At 40.3% G+C, this 24,424-nt stretch overlaps 1 protein-coding gene across 1 annotated transcript in view; it reads left to right on the top strand.

Annotated features, from left to right (window-relative positions):
* atr (ATR serine/threonine kinase) overlaps positions 1-24,424 on the top strand; it is a 135,557-nt gene that overhangs the window by 5,806 nt on the left and 105,327 nt on the right. The window contains 6 exon segments of the mRNA XM_073039026.1: positions 3,391-3,558; positions 4,971-5,863; positions 8,614-8,804; positions 11,610-11,801; positions 15,032-15,249; positions 23,535-23,690. Of these exon segments, the coding sequence (XP_072895127.1) occupies positions 3,391-3,558; positions 4,971-5,863; positions 8,614-8,804; positions 11,610-11,801; positions 15,032-15,249; positions 23,535-23,690 (1,818 nt within the window).

The raw sequence follows: 24,424 nt of genomic DNA, 5'->3' as shown, positions 1-24,424 counted from the left end.
TCGCTCCCTTCTTTAACCAGACTAAAATCTGAACTAAAGACTAAGTATGAATATTAGACACTAGACACTAGAATACTACAGCACAGTATAGGCCCTTTGGCCCTCAATGTTGTGCCGACCCATATATTCCTAAAAAAATACTAAACTCACACTACCCCGTAATCCTCTATTTTTCTTTCATCCATGTGCCTGTCCAAGAGGCTCTTAAATACCCCTAATGTTTTAGCCTACACGACCATCCCTGGCAAGTCATTCCAGGCACCCCAACCCACTATGTAAAAAAACTTACCCCTGAAGTCTCCCCTAAACTTCCCTCCCTTAACTTTGTACATATGCCCTCTGGTGTTTGCTATTCGTGCCCTGGGAAATAGGTATTGGCTATCCACCCTATCTATGCCTCTCAAAATCTTGTAGACCTCTATCAAGTCCCCTCTCATCCTTCTACAGTCTAAAGAGAAAAGTCCCAGTTCTGCTAACCTTGCCTCATAAGACTTGTTTTCCAATCCAGGCAACATCCTCTTTCAAATCTCTTGCCATCTTTTCTTTCAGTTAGTCCTGACAAAGGGTCTCTGCCGGAAACGTCGATTGTACTTTTTCCTATAGATGCTGCCTGGCCTGTTGCGTTCCACCAGCATTTTGTGTATGTTGCTTGAATTTCCAGCATCTGCAGATTTCCTTGTTTTAACATCCTGGTAAATCTCTGCACCCTCTCCATAGCTTCCACATCCTTCTTATAATGAGGTGACCAGAACTGAACACAATATTCTAAGTGCGATCTCACCAGAGATTTGTAGAGTTGCAACATGACCTCTCTACTCTTGAACTCAATCCCCCCCATTAATGAAGCCTAGCATCCTGTGGGTCTTCTTAACCACCCTATCAACCTGTGCAGTGACCTTGAGGGATGTATGGATTTGGACCCCAAGTTCCCTTTGTTCATCCACACTCTTAAGTAACTGACCATTAATCCTGTATTTAGCCTTCTGGTTTGTCCTTCCAAAATGAATCACCTCACACTTATCCGGATTGAACTCCATCTGCCACTTTTCTGCCCAACTCTGCATCCTGTCTATACCCTCTTGTAACCTTCGACAACCTACAGCTCCATCCACAACACCTCCAATCTTCTTGTCATCCACAAACTTACTCACCCATCCTTCCGCCTTTTTATCCAGATCATTTATAAAATTCACAAAGAGCAGGGGTCCCAGGACAGATCCTTGCAGCACTCCACTAGTCACCGAACTCTAGGCAGAATACTTTCCTTCCACTACTACCCTCTGCTTTCTTCCTGTAAGCCAATTTTTTTTATCCAAACAGCCAAGGTTCCACTGATCGCATGCCTCATGACTTCCTGGATGAGTCTCTCGTGGGGGACCTTGTCAAATGCCTTACTAGAATCCATGTAGACCACATCTACTGCCCTACCCTCATCAATTTCTTTTCTTACCTCTTCAAAAAACTCAATTAGGCTCATGAGGCACAACCTTCCCTTCACAAAGCCATGTTGACTATCCTTGAGTAGACTGTACTTCTCCAAATGCTCGTAGATCCTATCCTTAAGAATCCTTCCAATAGTTTGCAGACCACTGACGTAAGACTCACCGGTCTATAGTTCCCAGGATTCTCGCTATTACCTTTTTTAAACAAGGGAACTACATTTGCCATTCTCCAGTCCTCCGGTACTTCTCCTGTAGCCAAAGAGGATTCAAAGATCATAGCTACTGCTCCAGCGATTTCTTCTCTCACTTCCCACAGCAACCTGGGGTGTATCACATCCGGCCCTGGGGGACTTATCAATCTTGATGTTTTTAAGAAGATCCAACACTTCTTCCTTAATCTCCACATTGTCCAGCACACAGGCGTGTTCTATTTTGACCCCACCCTGATCAAGGTCCTTTTCACTTGTGAATACTGAAGCAACGTATTTATTTAGGAACTCCCCAACCTCCTCCGCCTCCAAGCACATGTTGCCTTCTTTATCCTTTAGCAGCCCCACCTTCATTCTTGTCATCTTTCTGTTCTTCACATACGCATAGAATGCCTTGGGGTTCTCCTTAATCCTACATGCCAAGCCTTCTCATGCCCCCTTCAAGCTCTCCTAAGTCCTTTCTTAAGCTCCTTCCTAGCTACCCTATATTTCTCATGAGCCCCTCCTGCTTCCTGCATCTTTTATCTAACATATTCTTCCTTCTTCCTCTTGACGAGTCGCCTCATGTGTTCCGTCAGCCACGGTTTGCTTTTCCTACCATTTTTTCTTTGTCTCAGTGGGACAAACCTATCTTATACCCAGCACAAGTGGTCCCTAAACTTCTCCCACATTACTTCTGTGCTTTCACCCTTGAACATCTGTTTCCAATTTACTCTTGCTAGTTCCTGGCTCATCCCGTCATAGTTAGCTCTTCCCAAGTTAAGCACTTTCTCATTTTGTCTGTTTTTATCCTTTTCCATAGCTATGCTGAAGCTAAGGGAGTTGTGGTCACTCTCACCAAAATGCTCCTCCACCAAGAGGTCTGCCACCTGACCAAGTTCATTACCCAGAACTAGATCCAGTATGGCCTCTCCTCTCATCGGCTGGTCCACATACTGTGTCAGGAATCCTTGAACACACCTGACAAATTCACCCCCATCTATCCCCCTTGCAGTCAGGAGGTGCCAATCAATATAAGTGAAGTTGAAATCACCCATAACTGCAACCCTAAATCTGCCTGCTTATCTGCTCCTCAGTGTCCTGAGGAACACAGTGATTGATCCCTTCCTATTTCTGGCTTCCACACACACCGACTCAGTGGACACTCCCTCTGCAGCGTTCTACTTTTCTATAGCTGTGATACTATCCCTGACCAGTAATGCTTCTCCTGCCCCCTTTTCTACCTCCCATCCTATTCCTTCTAAAACACCTAAATCCCAATACCTGCATCAGCCAATCTTGCCCTCCCTCCAGCCAAGTTTCAGTAACGGCCACGACATCGTAGTTCCACGTACTGATCCATGCTCTTAAGTTCTTCCCCTTTACTCCTAATACTCCTAGCAGTGAAATAGACACATTTCACTATACTCTTTACTTCTACCACACCCCAACCCATGTGACAAAATTACCCATAATAAACTTGCAGCACAAAGTACAATACAGACAGAAAATAGATGAATGGCTCCCTCACTGATACATCTGTAACTAAATGTTGAAATGTCCCAACACAAATAACTCCTCACAGGCAAACTGAGCTAAATGAGGAAAAACTTAAAACAAAATTAAAAGGATATCATTCATGGATGATTTGTCACACATATGTTGAAACATACAGTGAAATGTGTCATTTACGTGAAATCAAATCGCAAGGATTGTACTGGGAGCACTAAGCTATGTTATCTTTTTTGTTTAAATTTCAGTTGCTCTGGAGCTTTTGAAGAAGACTGACTCTCAGCCAACGTGTGTGATGCTGCTTGATTTTATTCAACACATTATGAAATCCTTCCCTCTTATGTTTGTGAGCGCTCCACAAAAGCCAACCAAGGAAATTCAGCGGCACAGTAGTGATGATGAAAGTAGTTGTATTGGTGAGTCTGTGGAGAGCCTACAGATAAATAGGGTGATAGCCATTGAAGTTCTGGACTTAATGAAATGTTGTTTGGGAATGTGAGAGCAATGATGTAGATGTCAGCACACAATTGCGGTGGAGAAAATCTGGCATCAACTTCTGAGTTAATGCAGAAGCAGAATGCTGTTATTCTGCTTCTCCACCTGGTGGAGTCAGTTTCAAGGAACAATGCGTGTTGAACTATGAAGCCTAAACTGAATGGGATCATAGCAAAAATATTCTTTTTGTTCAGCATGCAATTTCTTTCTGAAATTGAATTATATGAAATATGAACTTCTAGCTTATTCAACCGTGTTCTGTTTCATCAAAGAAGATTTTTTGATATAGTACCTGTTAAAAAATTATGGTGAAGATTAAAAGGGACACTTCACCATTATATCCATGTCTTTAAAGATTGTGAATTTTTAACCTCTTTTTTGATGATTAATTACAAATTATATATATTTATTATTGCCCACAGGATTGACCAAACATAATTCTTGAGTATTGAATTAACTGTTTTCAAATAATACCCTCCTGATCTCAACAAATCAATTAGAATTACTAATGTCCTTGACCGACATGCTGCTGCTTGATAGTTTTTGACCACTGAGTGGAACACGATTGTTCTGCAGCAAATAAAGGAAATAAATTGATGGGGTTGCTCTGAGGCAGCATGGACTGTGTGGCAGGATGGCTTCCTATATCTTAAGGAACTCTGAACATTAAGATGATTGTTATAAATTATAACAAAAAACTAGAAAGCATATACAGTCGGCCCTCTTTATCCGCGGGGGATTGGTTCCGGGACCCCCCGTGGATACCAAAAATCTCGGATGCTCAAGTTCCTTAATTAACCTGTCTCAGTGCGGTGGTGTTTAGAACCCAGTGGAATCCCAGACTTTATTTAACCTGTCTCAGTGTGGTGGACATTAAGACCTGGTGCAGCTCTGAATCCGCAATGTTTCTGTTCACGAAAATAATCACGATCACAATTGAAAATAAGGTGGAAGTAATAAAGTGATCGGAAAGAGGTGAAACGCCATCGGTCATCGGTTGAATCCGCGCATGTGGAAACGGCGGATAAGGAGGGCCGACTGTATTCATATTTTTACTCTGGTTGTAGTTGCACTGATTTAATCCTACCCAATAATTAATGAATCCAGTTACACAGGATTCAGCTTAACCACTCTATCTTGGCCAATATGCTCTTCTTGAACAAGTCCCAAATAATTTTACTTGTCAGCATAATATTTATGCTGTGGTGGAGGCACTGACTTCTTTGGATGTAGCCTGAATCTGGACTAAATGTGAAGTTCCGTAATTAAGACAAAGTTTCTGTTTGCTTTTATTTGTGCTATTTAATCTGATTGTATCTATTTGTTTTTAAAGATTTCAGTAACTGGATCATAACAAGGCTTCTTCGGATTGCTGCAGCCCAGAACTGCCAGGCACTGCAAAACTGTATTGCAAAAATTATAATTTCTTTGTTATGGCTGTTTAAGAACAAGAATCCCTTCATATTTGGAGTACAAACAAAGGAAGTGCTTGGCCTCTTTCAAGATTTAATCTGTCTGACAGAGAAGAATATAGTGATGCCGGAATCATCCTTGTGGCCATTCACAGTTAATCGTTTTATTGTGGCTGTGACAGAGAATCCAGGATATTTAACTCCTGCACCTCTTCTACTGAACTCTGTGTTACAAGTAGAATTATTGGAGACCATATTACTGAGAATACTATCTTCGATTCTTTCCAGCATGTTTTGTAGGCGGCAACGACTCATTTTATGGGAAATAGGCTGTTCCCTTTTAGAACATGGCAGCCCCAAGATAAAGAGTATTGTGTTAACCCTGTTTTCAAAGTTAACAAACCTTGGAGGACCACCACCAGAAGAATTGTCAAATATGTTTTTTACTCATTTTATTGATCTTTTGCTATTATTTAAGACGGCCAACAGAGATGAACTAGAATTGTATGAGGAGCCATTTGCAGGATTGGTCAGAGCACTTTTTCCCATCAATGCTGAACACCTTGCAAGTGCGTGTGTGATAGAACCATTTTACCTGAACAGGCTAATGGATAAATTAAGTACTTTGATAGGAGACGGACTGATGAAACAAATTGAATCTGATAAATTAAGATCAGCTTTATGTCACATATTGCAACATTTTTTGACGTTTAGACCTTCAGGAGTTATTTGTGCGGACCCAATACAGAAACACCGTATGCATGTGATTTGCAGAGCTGTAACTGAAATGATAGGAATACAGCAGAACCAACAGGTATTTTGTCTTAATCCGTGTGTATTCTTACTTTTTTTATTTCAACCATATATCTCACATGGTCAGGAAGGTGACAATGATTTACTTACAGTTGTTTGTCAAGGACTTCATGTAGTCTGTCACTTGAAGTACAAAACATAAAAAGATTGCTCTCCATCCCATGTCCTTGACAGAGATTAAGGTATTTTGAATGCAGATATATTCAAGAACTGGATATACAGAGTAGCAGTATCAGAGGTGCTGCTATTCAGATGAGATGTTGAAATAGATCCAGTCAACTTCTATCTATCCATTTCAGTCTAATTATACAATATGTACTGTAGCACAATGATTGGAGCGTTATCCTATTGCACTAGCAACTTTCCATTCCAACCAACAATTCAAAAAATTAATGTCTTTATTGCTGTTCGTAAGATCTTCAAATGTGTTTCGCTCATATTCACAGTTTTGCTCATATTTGCACAGCTATCAGCCCACCTATCAGATCCAATTGTATTCATGTGCATATTTGACAGAATTCATCCCCATATACAAATCTCCCAGCATACCTAATGAGAATTAGCAAACTCTCCATTATATGTTATGTGCTTTTCCGAGACAAGTTTCGGATAAAGGTAAGGCTGTCTTTGCCATAACATTGCACTTTAAAAGATCTAGTTAATCAACATTACTTACATCTTTTTGAGTTTTTATTGGAGCAATTGATCTTTCTAGTAGTTTAAGAACTATTCACACAACCATTGCAGTCAATACAGGAGTTACCCACTATTATCTTGCACGGGGACAAGAATTGGACATTCAGTGTTTGAATGGAGCATCTGAATTATAATATTTTAATATTGAGATAACTTTTATCATGTGTCAAGTACCTCAAAGCAATTCACAGATGATGAATTATGCACCTTGATTTTAAGTGAAGTTCATTGTGCTCACTGTTTATTGGTTCTATCAAAGCAACTTCTAGGGTCTCCTTATTGCTAGTTAAACCTAGAAATCTGGAAGTCACTGTTCAAAAATTTCATTCACAGACTTCTATAAATTGATACTTTTCCAGTGCACTCCATTCAAATCCATATAAGGGGATGATGTTGGCAGTTTTACATACAAGTTAGTCACTGAACATTGCAGAAAAAGTTGGCGTTGCCATATCTGGTTTAATTAAAGTTTTAGTATTTAAAAATCGTCATTGTTGCCAGGAATCCTTTCTGACATGTAACAATTTTGTTTTTAGATTTTCATTCTTTCAGAATTTGATTATAAAGTATTTATTTACCCATGGAAAAAATAAGTTGTGATTCAAACATCCATTAAAACAAAAGGGTGTGTGCATTTCTGAGTACAGGGAACAACTAAGTTTTGTTCTTTTATAGATTCTTGCAAAATCATTGCTGCCATTTGACAGGTTATGTAAAGATTCTGTTTCTTATCTGTAAATGAAATCCCCGTTTTTCATTGTTATCCCAGTTGCTTTGCTCTATATACACTGGCCATAATTGTTTTATTTCATTCAAAAATCACCTCAGTACAACTCATAATTAAACTAATGGAATATATGCTGTCATTAATTGAATCCAATGGAACTTTTTTTTATTATCATGAGAGTATTTTAAAAATATATGGGTGAGTTGGCTTAAAGTTGCATTTCTGTAAGGCAGTTCATCTGTAGCTCAGAGAAGCCTTGTACTTGCCCCAGAGTCTGGTAAGTAATAACTAAATATTTGCTGTTGATAAGCTGAAGAGACAACTGTTGAATCAGTTGCCTCATTAAGTAATCCATGATAGTAAGTTGAATGAGCAGAAATTGAGTCAGTGCATTAGACAAGATTTTTTTGGGCAGCAAGCCAGTTTTACGTTTCATTGCATTATCATTCCCTATCTTCAAAACTGGTAATCAGCTGAAAGGAACTGATTACTGAAAGTGGTAATTCTTGGCTCAGTTTCTGCTTCATGCTTCCGTGGTGACTGACTATTTTTACTTGGCTTTCCCTGATGTTTTAGTTGAGATTAATTAGGCTGTTATAATGGTAAACTTATGCATTACTACAGCCCAGAGCATGATACATTGCCACACACTAGCACCAGGTATTAAACCCGAGGCATTGTGTGGAATAATTAAGCATTATATCTTTAATTTTAATTTTAAAACTTAATGAAGAGAAGATGGAGTGAGTCACCTAGTTTTGCTATTGAATAAGTTCAAGATTAACCTGCTTAGCCTCAACTACTGCTCCTTGCCCGGTCATCAAAAGCTTTGATTTTCCCTATAGGCCAAAAATCTGTTTTTCTTAACTTTGGATATATTTATTAACGTTAGCTTTGTATATATACAATATCCACGGCACTTTGAGGTTGAGAATTCAGAAGATTCACTTTGTCTCAGTGAACAAGTTCTTGTCTCCACTTGAAGCTATCCCTGCTAGTTATAGATTCATCTGCTAGAGGAAACATCCTCTCAATATTTTGTTCTGCAAGCCAGAATTACGATTCTAGTGCACTTGTCGTGTGTATGTCGAAACATAACAGTGAAAAGCGTTGTTTGCAGTGAACAGCCATCACATCCGAGGCTGTCTTATGTGTCTCAATAACTTTACCTGTCCTTTTAAACTGCTATGAATATAGTCTTAACTTTTCTGACCTTTTCCCATCAAAAATAAAATGTCACTAGTGTGATGATTACTATAGTGAAGTGCGCAGCTCTCTTTATTCAGGGCTCTTAGTTATTTCATGTAACTTTTTGCATTGTGTTTCAGTATTTGTTAAGTTGCTTGTACATAGCAATGAAAGCAGAAGGAGTCAGTGTCATGCAGGCTGCACGTAATCGGACACCATCAACAGAGATTCCTGAAACAGGTGGAGAAAGAAATGTTGATGAAGTTCCAGAGAAGCGGCCACGCTTGAGTTTTACAGGACAAAGCTCACTGAATCCAGTCCTGCTGGCTGAGTATGAAATATATTTTTACATTGCCTATTTAAAATCTATTTGTATTTAATTATTCCATTTTGTCTTGCCAAGCTATAAATATTTGAACCTGCACAAAAGATGAATATCAGCGCTGCACTGGTTCTGTGGTTGTGGACTCACTTTTGGCAATTCTTTGGTTCATATTCTGTGTATTATTTATTTGTTTTTTTTAATTGTGAGCACAATTTATTTTATTTTGCACATTGGTGGACATTGTGTGGAGGTGTTTGAATGGGTTTCTTTGTTTTGTGGGCTGCCTGTGAGAAGACGAATCTCGAGATATACATACTTTGGTAATAAATATGCTTTGAACTTCAACAGCTGAAATCCTGCTAATAGAGCTCATAAGAATATGGGTGATCTAGCTTCAGTAAAATAAATGGTGTCAACTAAAACTTGTCAAAGGCAATTACAGTATGTACAGTACAGGATTAGACAGCTGTATGTTTTACTAATGACATTAACTTTACAACAAAGTTCACGTCCATAGTCAGTCATAACAACCTGATTTTGATTCTGATATATACTATATTTAGTCATTAGTAAAAAATGCTGGTGGAACACAGCAGGCCAGGCAGCATCTATAGGGAGAAGCGCTGTCGACGTTTCAGGCCGTTTCGCTGTCTAGTCCTGACGAAGGGTCTCGGCCCGAAACGTCAACAGCGCTTCTCCCTATAGATGCTGCCTAGCCTGCTGTGTTCCACCAGCATTTTTTGTGTGTGTTGTTGTTTGAATTTCCAGCATCTGCAGATTTCCTCGTGTTTGCTATTTAGTCATTAGTGATGACTTCAAAACACGTTATTACTATTTTGAAAACTTTTTAAAAACGCAAAGGAAAACTGGTGTAAAGTTGGATTTCTATAAGTTGGGTCACCCATAACCAAGAGAGTCCTACATTTTCAGAGAAGTGATATCTAAACTCATTGATAGCTTTTGTTTGAACCTTTTGGCAGCCCAGATTCTAAAATCTCTAAGAGCAGCTTTTAAAATCTGTTGTACAGGAAGCAGTTTAACCGTTCATGCCTAATAAGACCATAAGGTATAGGAGCAGAAGTAGGCCATTCATCCCATCGAGTCTGCTCTGCCATTCAGTCATGGGCTGATCCAATTCTTCCAGTCGTCCCCACTCCCTTGCCTTCTTTCCATACCCTTTGATGCCCTGGCTAATCAAGAACCTATCTATCTCTGCCTTAAATGCACCCAATGACTTGGACTCCACAGCCACTCATGGCAACAAATTCCACAGATTTATCGCCCTCTAACTAAAGTAATTTCTCCGCACTCTGTTCTAAATGGACGTCCTTCAACCCTGAAGTAGTCCCTCTTGTCCTAGACTCCCCCTACCATGGGAAATAACTTTGCCATATCTAATCTGTTCAGGCCTTTTAACATTTGGAATGTTTCTATGAGATCCCCCCCTCATTCTCCTGAACTTCATGGAATACAGCCCAAGAGTTACCAGACATTCCTCATACGGTAACCCTTTCATTCCTGGAATCATTCTCATGAATCTTCTCTGAACCCCTTCCAATGTCAGTATATCCTTTCTAAAATAAGCGGCCCAAAACTGTACACAATACTCCAAGTGTGGTCTCACGAGTGTCCTTATAGAGCCTCAACATCACATCCCTGCTCTTATATTCTATATCTCTAAAAATGAATACCAACATTGCATTTGCCTTCTTCACCACCAGTTCAATCTGGAGGTTAACCTTTAGGGTATCCTGCACAAGGACTCCCAAGTCCCTTTGCATCTCTGCATTTTGAATTCTCTCCCCATTTAAATAATAGTTTGCCTGTTTATTTCTTCCTCCAAAGTGCATGGCCATACACTTTCCAACATTGTATTTCATTTGCCCATTCCCCTAAACTATCAAAGTCTCTCTGCAGACTTTCTGTTTCCTCAACACTACCTGCTCCTGTACCTATCTCTGTATCATCGGCAAATTTAGTCACAAATCTATTAATCCCATAGTCCAAATCATTGACATACATAGTGAAAAAGCAGCGGTCCCAACACTGACCCCTGTGAAACTCCACTGGTAACCGGCAGGCTGTCGAATAGGATCCCTTTATTCCTTAATTGGTTAATACCATTTACTAGATTTTTGTATGTAATTTTTTTTCAATTATCCATTTACCAAGTGATGAGTTTCCAATCTCTCACCCACGTTTTCCATTAAGTGAAATAAATTATTCAGGTATTTCTCTCAAATTTTTTAAACAATTTAAATTTGCATCTCCTCATTATTGATCTCTCAGTTAAGGAATAAAGGGTCTTTCTCCATCTTCTCCAGGTTTCCCATAATTTTACATGTCCTTTTAACCTTTTTTACAAAGAAAATAACCCCAGTTGAGCCACTGTCCTTTTAGCAAGAATCCTCCAACCCCAGCAACATCTGGTAAATCTCTGTACCCTCTGCAGTACCCTTCCTGTAATGTATATTCATGCACAGTGCTCTTAGCTTTAGCCTTATTCTGTAGTTTGAGCATGATCATGTGCTGTTCCATGCTTTGACCAATGAAACTAAATCTGAAAAGAACAAGCTGGTACAACTTATTTTGACTCTCCTTATTGTTAATTAATCTTTTATGCCAAGAGAGTAACTACTTGCGCTGAAACTGGATGTCAGAGTCCCTCACTCTGAATACTTGATCAATGTTATAAATTGTATAAATTTTTCCTTGTAAATACATTGTATACTTTATGTCATTGTTTTCTAGAATTTTTAAAATATATTTTCCTATGAAATTTGTTGATGCATGTTTGTTCATTGCTTGCAGATGTGAACAAGTGGAAATGAAATTGAAAAGTAGGTTGTGGTGGGATGTATATGAAAGACTGAGAGCATTGATCAATTCATTGGACAAGGCTGAGTCGCACAAGGAAACTTTACCTCTGTTGGAGGGTATTGTGGTTTTATTTCGTTTGTCAGCTCTGTGTACAGCATTCTGTGACAAAGGAATTACTAATAGGTACAATTTATGATTTTTAAATTTATTATAAATAGATCTTTTTCTTTGTGTTTTGATTGTATACTAAAAATTGGAAGTGGGAAAAATTGAAGATTGATGAGAATTTGTACAAAAATGGATGCTCAGAAAAAGCTGATCATTAGTTTATGTTATACTATTTAGCGCAGGGCTTGAAGATGCTTTTTATGAAATATCTTTGCATAGAGTTGAGTGCATTCACTGTTTGGTCATAGAAGCAAAATTAATATATCAAAAGAATAACTTCAAGGAATTACTTGTTTTTTTCTCAACAATCCTAAAAGCATTAAAAACTTGCAATTTAAGATGGTGTTGCGGAAGACATGTGACAATTCCCTGGTAGTTTGAAAGCAAAGGAATTTGAAAGCAAAAGTAATAACACTTTTTTTGAAGCAAATTGTGGTAAACTTATCCCTGCAAATGGAAGAAGTGCTACACCTGCCCCCACACTTCTTCCCTCACCACCATCCTAGGCCCCAGACAGTCCTTTCAGGTGAGGCACCACTTCACCTGCAAGTCAACTGGGGTGATATACTGTATCCGGTGCTCCCGATGTGACCATTTATACATTGGGGAGACCCGCCGCAGACTGGGAGACCGTTTCGCCGAACACCGGCGCTTGGTCCTCCAGCAGTGGTGGGATCTCCCTGTGGCCACACACTTCAATTCCACAGACCACTCCCACTCCGATATGTCTGTCCATGGCCTCCTCTGCCGTCAAGATGAGGCCACACGCAGGTCGATGGAGCAATACCTTATCTCCCGCCTAGGTAGCCTCCTACCTGCCGGCATGAACATTCAACTCACAGACCTCCATTGATACCCCTGCCCCCCCCTTACCCCATCCCTATCTATAATTTTAGTCTGGTTCTCTTTCTCTCTCCTTTTCCCCCCTCACTGTAATCTCCCCCCAGCCCTACCTTTCTTTCTCTTTTATTTCCCATAATTCTCCACCTTCCCCCTAGCCCATTTCCCTCCAGCCTATCACTTCCCAGCTCTCTACTTCATCCCTCCCCCCACTTCTTATCCCCCCTCGACCATCCCACGTTACTTCACTCCTGATGAAGGGTTTTGGCCCGAAATGTCGTCACAACCTCCTCCCATAGATGCTGTCTGGCCTGCTGAGTTCTGGCAGCATTTTGTGTTTTTATTTGTGGTAAACGATCAATGAAGAAATGAGGTGAAGGCAAAGGGATGTGCCCTACTGGTGTGCTGCAAAATCGACACACTTGGATTTAGAGCCGTGCTGGTTGTAGTGAACGATTCAGAGTGGAGAAGACAGAACAGATGAGTTCTGATGCTCATCCAACTAACCCGGGTACGAGGGTGGATCGCTGTAAACGCTGAGCTGATTTGGAGAGATTGAGAACGGTTTCTTCGGCAACAAAATAGCCTGGAGTGATTTGCCGGCGGCAGGGCCCGGGTCCTGGTACGAGGTTTGGATAATTTAAATGCCAGCCCAGATAGTCTTCTCTCTCTGCGATGCTAAGGCTGTGAGATTGCCCCCGGCTGCAGCGCTTCATGTCTGTGAACTTTGCGGCGATTTGCCCCACTAATATGATGAACCGAATACTGAGTCTTTGGGCCGACACTGGGCTGCTCCAAGAATTTGGATCTAGGACTCAATTTGGTTCAGAATGCTGTTGTTGTTACTTGCTTTTTTTCCTTTCTTTGTGGGCACTGGGGGTGGGGGTCTTATTTTTAAAATTGAGTTCTTTCAGGTGTGATGTGTGATGAGCAAACCAGGCGGAGATTGGGTCCATGCGAACTATGCTGCTAACGAGAGAGAGAGAGACGAAGAGGGGGGAGACATCCTGCTGCAGATGCTGATAATGAGAGAGAGAGAGAGAGAGAATGATTTAGTATTATGGCTTCTTCGATAATTGTTTATTTTTGCTCCAAGGACACTTTTGCCTGCTTGTAAGATTCTTGCTGAGACAGCAAGGCGGTGCCAGGTGATGGACATGTGATGGATGGCTGGTACCCCAGCAGGGGAGATAAAAGGCAGGTCTGCTGAGACACAGGGAGACATGTCACGGCATATTGAAAGAGCACTGGGCACCCACAGGAAGGTGGGGGCTTGGAGGATCGACTCGGGAGAATCGATCAGAGGCTCACAGTGTGTGAAGGGGCTTGTGTGTGTGTCCACCCTCGCCTGGGTGACAGGCTCACCACTGAAGAGCGGTCTGGCCTGCTACGGAAGGGTCGCAGTCGGTGACCACAACAGGACAAGAAGACAACGGAAGGTTTGCCTGCTGCAACTGCTCACCTCTTGCTCTCTCTCTCTCCAACAGTACAACTGCAACTACCTCGATTTAAACTAAACTAAGTGAACTGAACTCTGCACCATCATAAGACTATTCATTTACCCCCAGACTTCGATAGAGCTTGGTTTTGATTCCTATTTCCACACTTCTGTATATATCATTGCTAACCTTTTTTATATGTATATTTGCATTTTATAGTACTGTATTACTTAGTTTACTAATAAACACCTTTAGTTACAGTACCACCAGACTCCAACGTATCATTCCATTTCTGCTGGTTTGGTAACCCGGTCACGGGGTACGTGACACAGGTTCCTTGCTTTACAACTGCTTGTAAGCAAACAAATCTCAACGTTGTATAATTTATACATTCTTTGATAATAAATGCATTTTGAAACTTTGAGGAGTTCAAATTTCCCTTTTTAATAAAAACAAAGAAAAAAAATTAGAGGTATAGATAGGGTTAATGCAAGCAGGCTTTTTCCACTGAGGTTGGGTGGGACTACAACCAAAGGTCATGGATTAAAGGTGAAAGGTGAAAAGTTTATCGGGAACATGAGGGGAAACTTCTTCACTCAGAGGGTCATGAGCGTGTGGAAGGATTGGCACGCAATTGGTACATACGAGTTCAATTTCAATATTTTAGAGAAGTTTGGATAGGCACATGGATAGTAGGAGTATGGAGGGCTATGGTCCAGGTGCAGGTCGATGGGAATAGGTAGTTTAAATGGTTTTGGCATGTATTAGATGGGCCGAAGGGCCCATTTCTGTGCTGTGCTATGAGTTCAATAACTAAGTGATTTATGTTTGATGTGCTTTAGCCTGGATGATGCTTAAATTCAGGAAGCATGGTGTATTCAATTCCATCATTCTGCCCAAAAAATGAAATGCTACTTTGGAATTTGGATTCCCTTCAGAAGAAATAACATATTGTTTTCTGTTCAGTAACAAAATCAAAACAAATGACTTTCCCATGGAAGAGACACAAAATCCTACAGAAATTCCATCAATCAAAACACAATTAATTTGGATACGTGTTGAAATGTTTACCGAGGTCCTGGAATATGGAAGGAAGCAACTGAACAGTACTTCAAATAATGAAGAGATGCAACATTTGGTTGATAGATTAATCAAAATAATTGATGCTATAATCCACTTGCAAGGTACGTGGTGCTTGGAATGAAGCAAGAATTTTATTGTAAAATGTATTAATTTAAAGTATAACTTTTTTACATTGTTTTTGTAAGAAGATGATTGGCAAAAGAATCAACAATGACATGAGAAAAATTGCAAATAGTACGTGTTTTGAATGAGTTGCTAAGTATAGCTCTAAAGGCAGAGTCCAATATAAACTCAAAGGAGAGTTGGATCTGAGTATGAAAGGAAAGTGCATAACTGTCAGGAGGGGGGGTTGAGAGTTGTGGATGCATAGGCACAAGTGGGCCCAGCTATAATGCGATTGCATAGAAGACAATAATCATTCTCCGACTTGGTGCAAAGTGAATACATGTTGATTTCCAACAAGTGAAAATTTGTCATTGCGTTGTTCTTGGAATATTTAAGACGATAAGACAGACATAGGAGCACAATTAGGCCATTTGGCCCTCCAACTCTCTTCTGCTATTTCATTGTTGCTGATGTATTAACCCTCTCAGCCCCATTTGCCAACCTTTCCCCCATAACCTTACTTTGATGCCCTCACTAATTAAGGATCTATCAATCTCAACGCTTTAAATATCCCCAATGATTTAGCCTCTACATCCATCTGTGGCAATGAGTTCCACAGATTCACCACCCTCTGGCTCAAGAAATTCTCCCTTTATTCTAAAGGGACGTCTCTCTATTCTGAGGCTGTGCCTTTTGGTCCTAGATTCCACCTCTATTAAAAACATCCTTTCCACGTCCAGTCTATCCAGGTTCTTTATTTGATAGGTTTCAATGAGATTCCCTTCATTCTTCTAAACTCCAGCGAATACAGTCCCAGAACCATCAAATACTCCTCACACGTTAACCCTTATATTCCCGGAATACATCTTGTGAGCCTCCTCTGGACCCTCTCCATTGCCAGCACGTCTTCTTAGATAAGTGGCACAAAACTGCCCTCGATACTTCAAATGCAGTCTGACCAATGCCTTACAAAGCATCAGCATTACGTTCTTGCTTTTAGCTTTAACAGGCTTGGGCAAGCACAAGCAGAGGTTCCAAGTACATTTCCATTTTTTTTTCTTTTTTTGTCTAGTGCACTGAGAGTGGATCTAGTTAGTGGTATGGTCTTTGTGTGAGATGTAGGAACTCTAGGAGACTTTCAGTCTCTCTGATAACTACATCTGTATGAATTGCATTGAGCTGCAGCTCCATGGCCTTCAGGAGAATGAGGAGCTGATGGATAGGAGCTACAGGCAGGTAGTCACCCCTAAGTTGCAGGAGGCAGGTCCCTGGGTGATTGTCAGGAAGGGAAAGGGAATAGTTAGCTAGTGCAGGGTACCCTCAATAATAAGTATACCATTTTGGATACTGCTGTTTGGGCCGGGGGGGGGGGTGGGGGGGGCGAGATTGAGAGACGTACCAGGGAGAAGCCACAGTGAGCAAGTTTCTGGCAGAGAGACAGGAGATTCTGTGGATATGAAAAAGAAACCTGGATGGTATTTTGCCTCCCAGATTCCAGGGCTAGGGATGTCTCGGATCAGGTCAACAGCATTCTAAAGGGGAAGGGTGAGTGGCTAGAATTTGTGGTATATATTGGTACCAATGATACGGGATGGAAAAGGGAGGTTGTGCTGAAGAGAAGATATAGGGAGTTAAGTAGAAAGTTGAAAAGCAAAATCTCCAGGGTAGTAATCTCTGGATTGCTGCCTGTGTCATGCGCCGGTGGAGCTAAGAACAGTAGGATCTAGATAGTAGGATAATGTGGTTGACTAGGAAGGTTGTAGATGACACCAAGATTTGGGGTGTAGTGGACAGTGAGAAAGACTCATGGCTTGCAGAGGGATCTACATCAGCTGGAAAAATGGTCTGAAAAATGGGAGATGGAATTTATTGCAGACAAGTATGAAGTTTTCCACTTTGGGAGGACCGACCAGGGGAAGTCTTACACAGTGAACGGTAGGGCACTGAGGTGTGTGGTAGAACAAAGGGAATACAGGTCTATAGTTCATGGGAAATGGTGTCACAGGTAGATAGGGTCATTAAGAAAGTTTTTGGCATATTGGCTTTCATAAATCAAAGTATTGAGTACAGCAGATGGTCTGTTATGTTGAAGTTGCAGAAGACATTTGTGAAGTCTAATTTGGAGTATTGTGTGCAGTCTTGGTCACCTACCTACAGGAAAGATGTAAGCAAGGTTGAAAGAGTACAGAGAAAATTTACAAGGATGTTACCGGGTCTGCAGGACCAGAGTTATGAGGAAAGGTTGAATAGGTTAGGACTGTATACTTTAGAACGTAGAAGATTGAGAGGAGATGTGATATAGGTATACAAAATTATGACGGGTATAGTTAGGGTAAATGCAAGCAGGCTTTTTGCACTGAGGTTGAGTGGAACTACAACCAGAGGTCATGGGTTAAGGGTGAAAGGTAAAATGTTTAAGAGAACATGAGGGGAAACTTCTTCACTCAGAGGGTTGTGAGAGTGTGGAATGAGCTATCAGCACAAGTGGTCCATGCAAGCTCAACTTGAACATTTAAGAGAAGTTTGGATAGGTACATGGATCGTTGGGATATGATGGGCTATGGTCCCATTGCAGGTAGTTGGGAGTAGGCAGTTTACATGCAGTCTGAAGGCCCTGTTTCAATGCTGTACTTCTCTATGAATGACTCTGTCTGCCAAATGAATGTGTGGCTGAGGAATTGGTGCAGGGGGCAGAGTGTCAGATTTTTGGATCATCGAGGGCTCTTCTAGGGAAGGTATGACCTGCAGAAAAAGGACAGGTTACACCTGATAAAGGGGCCCAGGATCCTTGCGAGCAGGTTTGCTAGAGCTATTGGGGAGGGTTTAAACTAATTTGGTAGAGGTTTGGGAACTGGAGTGCTAGGGCTGAGTATTGGTCATTTGATATATCAAGAAGATGCAGTGTGTGGTGAAACTGTGAGGAAGGACAGACAGATGATAAGGTAAAATTGCAGTCAGTAGGACAAGTTGAAGTGTAACATGGGGGCAGAAAATTCAAATTCCTGAATACAGGACTGAAGGTGTTGTATTTGACTTCACGCAGTATGCAGAATAAGGTAGAGGATCTAGTAGTACAATTAGAGATTGGCAGGTATAATGTGTGGGAATCATTGAGCCGTGGCTGAAAGAAGATCCATAGTTGAGAGTTTAACATCCAAGGATACACCTTGTATTGAAAGGACAGGCAGATAGGTAGGGGATTGGGTAGCTCTGTTGGTAAAAAATGAAATCAAATCCTTAGAAATAGTTAACATAGGATCAAAAGATGTAGTATACTTGTGGGTACAGTTAAGATACTGCAAGGGTAAAAGGACCCAGATGAGAGTTATATACAGGCCTCCGAACAGTAGCCTTCAATATGAAGGTAGATTGGGAAAATCAGGTTGATGCAACAAGAGAAGGAATTTGTAGAATGTCTCTGAGATGACATTTTAGAGTGGCTTGAGATTGAGCCCATTAGGGGAAAGGCAATTCTGAACTGGGTATTGTGTAATGGATCAGATTTGACCAGGGAGCTTAAGGTAAAGGAAACCTTACAATAAGAGGCTATGATTATATTGTAGAATTCATTCTGCAGTTGAAGAGGCTAAAAAAGTCTAGAGAGAAGCTAAAGTGAGATGTATCAGTATTATAGTGGAGTAAAGGGAATTGCAAAGGCGTGAGAGAAGAGCTGGCCAAAGTTGATTGGAAGGGGACATTAGCAGGGAGAATGAGGCAACCGTGGCTGACAAAGGATATCAGAGACAGTACAAAAGGGAAAAAGAAGGCACATAATATAGCAAATATTAGTGGGAAGTTAGAGGACTGGAAAGTTTTTAGAAACCAACAGAAGGGAACTAAAAAAAAATACATAAGAAGAGGTGAAATTTGAAGGTAAGCTAGCCAAAAACATCAAAAGAGGATTCCAAAAGTTTTTTTTTGCAAAAATGAAGAGTAGGGGAGAGGCAAGAATGGATATCGGACCCCTAGGAGGTAATAATGGGGGACAAAAAAATAGCTGATGATCTTAGGTATTTTGTGTCAGTTTTCACTGTCAAAGACATTAGCAATATGCCTGAAATTTGAGAATGTCAGGGCAGAAACAAGTGTAGTTAAGTAGAAGGTGTTTGGGAAGCTGAAAGGTCTGAAAGTAACTAAGTCATCTGGACCAGTTGGACTACACTCTGTATTCTGTACTTGTATAATCTACAGAGGTAGCTAAAGAGATAGTGGAGGTATTAGGAATGAGCTTTCAAGAATCACAGGATCCTGGAATGGTTCTGGAGGGCTGGAAAATTGCAAATGTCACTCCACTCATTTTAAGAGGGGAGGAAGTTAGAAGAAAGGATATCATAGGCAGTTCTGGTAGGGAAAATGTTTGACTCCATTATTAAGGATAAGGTTTCAGAGTATTTGGAGACACATGATTAAATAGTCCAATATCAGCATTGTTTCCCTTAACTCAGTGTTTCTGAACTGTTCTCAGCCCAACGCCCCTCCAAAATACTTTCCTACTTGCCAACGCCCGTCTTGGGCACAATATACTTTCCGGTGCCCCAATAACGTAAAAACATGTCTACCATATGCCAACATGAGAAAAATGATTCTGCTTTAAAATTTTATTTACCTTTAAACCTAGCTTACACAGTACCTATGTGCGGTACAGCAGCTTCAATATCAATGTGGTCCTTGGGCTTGATGGTTTTTTCACAGGAGTTGAAATTTCTGCTTCAAGTTGTGACTGCAAAAGTCTCAAGTCCCGACATGTAACAGCATCCAAGCGGTTACTGTTTTTTCTGAGTATGTGGTTCACTGCACTGAAGGTTGGAGGATGGAAATGCAACAAGGAGCAGTTTGACTCTTCTCCAAAGACCAAGAAAATTTGTATGACAGTGTAGCTTTGTACCACAAAAGCTGACATTTTTGAAAAGCATTTTTGCTTCTTCATCATTCTGACTTTTGATCATTTCTTCTTGCAAACTCTCTTCCGTTCTTTCACCTTTGAAAGAAATGGATTAATTACCCAGTTTGGAATTTCCATCGTTCAAATCCTTGAATTAATTTTGAAAATCCTTCTTCAGTGACTGTAGGTGTAAGCAGTACTCTTGCAAATCACCATCTGCAAAAGAGAGTGCTAAACCTTCCATGCAGGGAAACTGTGAGAATATTCTTCTCCAAATGTTTTGCTTGTATATTTCAAATTTTCTGATAAAAGTGGACACTGCACTTTTTGCCTGGATGAAATTGAAATTCTCACCCTGCAGTTTCATGTTTAGAATGTTAATTTTGTTATACAGATCAACTAAGTATGCCACATCTCCATGTAGCAGTTCAATCTGGTTTCCCAAGCTCATGTCGACTTTCAACCAGTTTCAAAAAATCAAAGAAATGCTTTAAGCAGCAGCCTTTTGACAGTTAATGCACTTCAGTGTGAAGAAGCAAACATTTAAACTCTGTTATCTTGGCATAACTGGTGAAATGTTCTGCTATTTAATGCACGAGCTTTAATTTTGTTGATAGCAGATATTACAAGAGTCATGCTTGGAAAAAGTCATTGGCTGAGGTTTTTGTTTGTGAGATGTTAACAATGGATTGCAAACAGACTTGGAATTCCTTTTTTCAAAAATGCCACTGAACCAGTATGGTGACTTGTCATAAATGGTGGTCAACCTGTTGCACAAGAAATCATGTTCCTAATCAGAATACTTTCATCCTTAATATACATTTTGAGCTCGTAGTAGATTGATTCTCCATTGATATTTGTTTTTAACTGTTTACAAAAGAGTAAACGTTTACATTTTTTATAAACTGTACACATTTGCTGTTAGCAATGTTTCATCTCTCACGGTTGACTCATCCAGTTGTATTCCACGTTATGTTTTTATAACTCTGCATATTTGATACTCAATGCCTTCACCCATTTCGTCATTGTGACAAGCTACAGAGTTAATACTCAGAGGAATTGATTTTAAAATACTGGTATCAATTTTGAGAACAGTGGTAAGCACTTTTCATACAGCAGGCATTATTAATCTTTCACCAATTGTATGAGATTTTCCACACTTTGCTTTCATTTTGGAAATGTTGTAAGGAGCAATGAGACCACTCTCGGGGTCATTTTTTAGCTTTCTTGGCAAATGACTTGAGTGTGCAACACTTTTCAAATGCTTCTTTCATCTTCTGGAAGTGAGTAATGCCAGAAGTAGCCTTTAACACAAGTATACCTGCAATCTTGGTGGTTTTATGGCTTCATTAGATAGTACAGTATTACAAACAAGACACACAGGGCATCTGATGGGAATGGAATTAAGCCATGCTCCGCGTGTGTAACATTGTATTGGCACACTTCCTATAGTTTCTGTTTCTTAGCAGGATTAGAATTCAAGGCTTCACCACCATCAGACTCAGAGATTCTGCCATATGTATTTATCCATCAGTAATGGGGCTAAATCAAAATAAAAAATTAACACAAACCGGGAATGCCTATTGGATGTTGACGATGGCAGAGAGTTGACACAGATTGAACAGTGGTAGCGGTATGTACAAGAATGGTGAGGCAAAGATGAAGACTAACGCAGCCAAAGTTATGTTGACAAGGATTCAGACTGGAATCTGAATGTTAGTCAGGATAGAGCTGGTGCTTGGCAAGCTACCTTTATACTATTCTAGTTAGCATGATTTACCAATCACATTAGGTCTCTTAATCCCCAAAGATTATTCTTGACCACATATATGAAGCCCAGGTGGCTTTGTACACCTTAAGAGGAATCCTCAGGGTCAGCGGGTTCAATTTCTCAGTATGGTTCCGGACAGCACTGTATCGTTTTGCGACCTGTTTTCTGTAGATCTGTAGAGCAAGTTAAGAGGGTGTACATGATTTAACCGACTGTCAAATTGCATGAACTTGTTCTGTGCCATGAGTCAAGAGGAATGGTTGGGCACCCTGGTTGCTAATTCATGCATTCCCAATAATGTCTGTTTGGTTGGCAAGTTCAGATGAGATTGCTGAGTTTCAGATGCGATGTGACGATGTGTGCTCACTGCCTGCAGAGCTATGGCTCTTCCTGTTTTCCAGCGCCTCATCTGTTGTTTTGGAAGTGCCTGTTCAACGAATGGTCGGCCAGATCTCGTACCTCTAGTTAGGGTGCTGCTTACTCCTCCTCCCTCCCTCCAAGAATCTTAAATAATCCCTAACACCCCCTTAGGACACATAACCTTCTCCTTGGAGGGGTAATACTGCTCCCGTTGGGAATCACTGGTTTAATGTTGAAACCTGTTGAATATTGAAAGGCCTGGATAGAGTGGATGTGGAGAGGATGCTCCCTTTAGTCGGGGAGTCTAAGACCGGAGGGCAGCATCAGAACAGAACTGAGATAAGAAGAAATTTATTTAGCCAGAGGGTGGTGAATCTGTGGAATTCATTGCCACAGATGGATGTGAAGGCTAAAACATTGGATATTTAAAGCGGAGGTTAGTAGGTTCTTGTTTAGTCAGGCCATCAGAGGTCATGGGGAGGGGAGAGGAGAGGAGGCAGGAGAATGGGGTTGACAGAGACTATAAGTCAGCCAGTCAGCCATGATGGAATGCTGGAGCAGACATTATGGGCCAAATGGCTTAATTCTGCTCCTATGTTTTGAGGTCTTACATTCTCGTCTTCTCAAAATGAATGCTAACATTGCATTTTCCTTCCTTAACAGAATTTCAACCTGCAAGTTAACCTCTAGGGAATCTTGCACAAGGACTCCTTAACTCCTGTGGATTTCTTGACTTCAATAGTTTAGCTATCCATCAGTTAATTAAAATAAATGCTGTATGTTCAAAGATTTGACTGGGCTACATTAGCAATGTTTTTAAAACCAAAATTTCAAAAGAGAATATCAACGGTTAAATCCCAGATCTTTTGCAGTCAAAGTACAAAGGGATTGTGTCTCAGGAAATGCAACTTTGTGTTACACCACTAACGTATTCAAATTATGTGGTGAAAATAAACATTTGATATTATTTTACAGAAATAAGTGGACAGCATGATAGTTTGAGGTAAGCTTGAATGATATTGTGGAGCCCAAGTTGTTTTGGGGTTAGCTCTGCCCAAAGTTCCAGTTTCCCATGATGACTGCCTTGACAGTAAAAGAAAATTATTGGGATATATAGTATTTATCAGGGAATAATTTGCAGTAGATTCACCAAGCACAGCTTTACACATCGTCATAATCTGAATTTGATTTGATTGTTTCAAACCTGATTTGGTTAAATACTTAGATATCCTATCATATATAGATATGTTATCTTTCTATTTCACCAGTTGTTCAAGGCAATGGGAACAAAGACATGCTTTATACAATTTGTGGATTCCTATCATTACCTTGGGTTCATAAACACTGTTCTGATGAAGCTTTCCAGTCCACTGGTTTCAATTCTGACCTTGTATCTTTCAGCCAACGTTTATCAAGCAGTTTCTGTAAGTATAATTATAGTTAGAATAATTCATTGATACATCGCGTGTTGCTTAAATATGGCATGAAGATCCGGCGTCTGTAGAATGACCAAAATTTAAAAGGAAGCAGAATTAATTATAAAGTGCTTAACATGGAAAATAACAGTTGGTTAATTGTCAAAATTATATTTAATGAATTGTAAAAAATATAAAAGCATATTTATGGTATACAGGGAATGTGTGAATTGCTGAAACACTGATTACTAATTAAGGAAAGCAGAGATGTAAAAGGAGGACATCCCATGCAAGAACACAACAAAATAGGAACAGGAGAAGGCCATCAGGTCTTTCATGCCTGTCCTACCATTTGTGGTTGACCTGTTCTAAAATCAAATCCTTTGCCACTCTATACCCACCTATTGCTTGATTTATCAAAGTCTATTTTAAATGCTTATAATGTTCCGGCTTCCACTGTCTGCGAGGGCAGAGGATTCCAGAGATTCACAGCTTTCTGAGAAGGAATTTTTACATACCTCAGTTTTAAATAACATAGCCTTTGTTTTCGAGTTTTGTCCTCATTAAAAACTCTCCTACTTGTGAAAATTTAGGAAACAGGAAGAGTGCGATCTAGACCCACACTAAATGCATTTGCTCCTTAATACCATAATTAATTCTTCTAACTTTCCCTGCTTGTATTTCCCTGCCTTCTTCCAATGAAAACCCTGGCATTGTAAACTTTGCCTTTGTACTGCTGACAA

Source organism: Hemitrygon akajei, chromosome 3 (assembly GCF_048418815.1).
Source record: "Hemitrygon akajei chromosome 3, sHemAka1.3, whole genome shotgun sequence".
Taxonomy (NCBI): domain Eukaryota; kingdom Metazoa; phylum Chordata; class Chondrichthyes; order Myliobatiformes; family Dasyatidae; genus Hemitrygon; species Hemitrygon akajei.
Note: the sequence above shows the minus strand (reverse complement) of the source record. Positions and strands in the feature narration are given on the sequence as shown.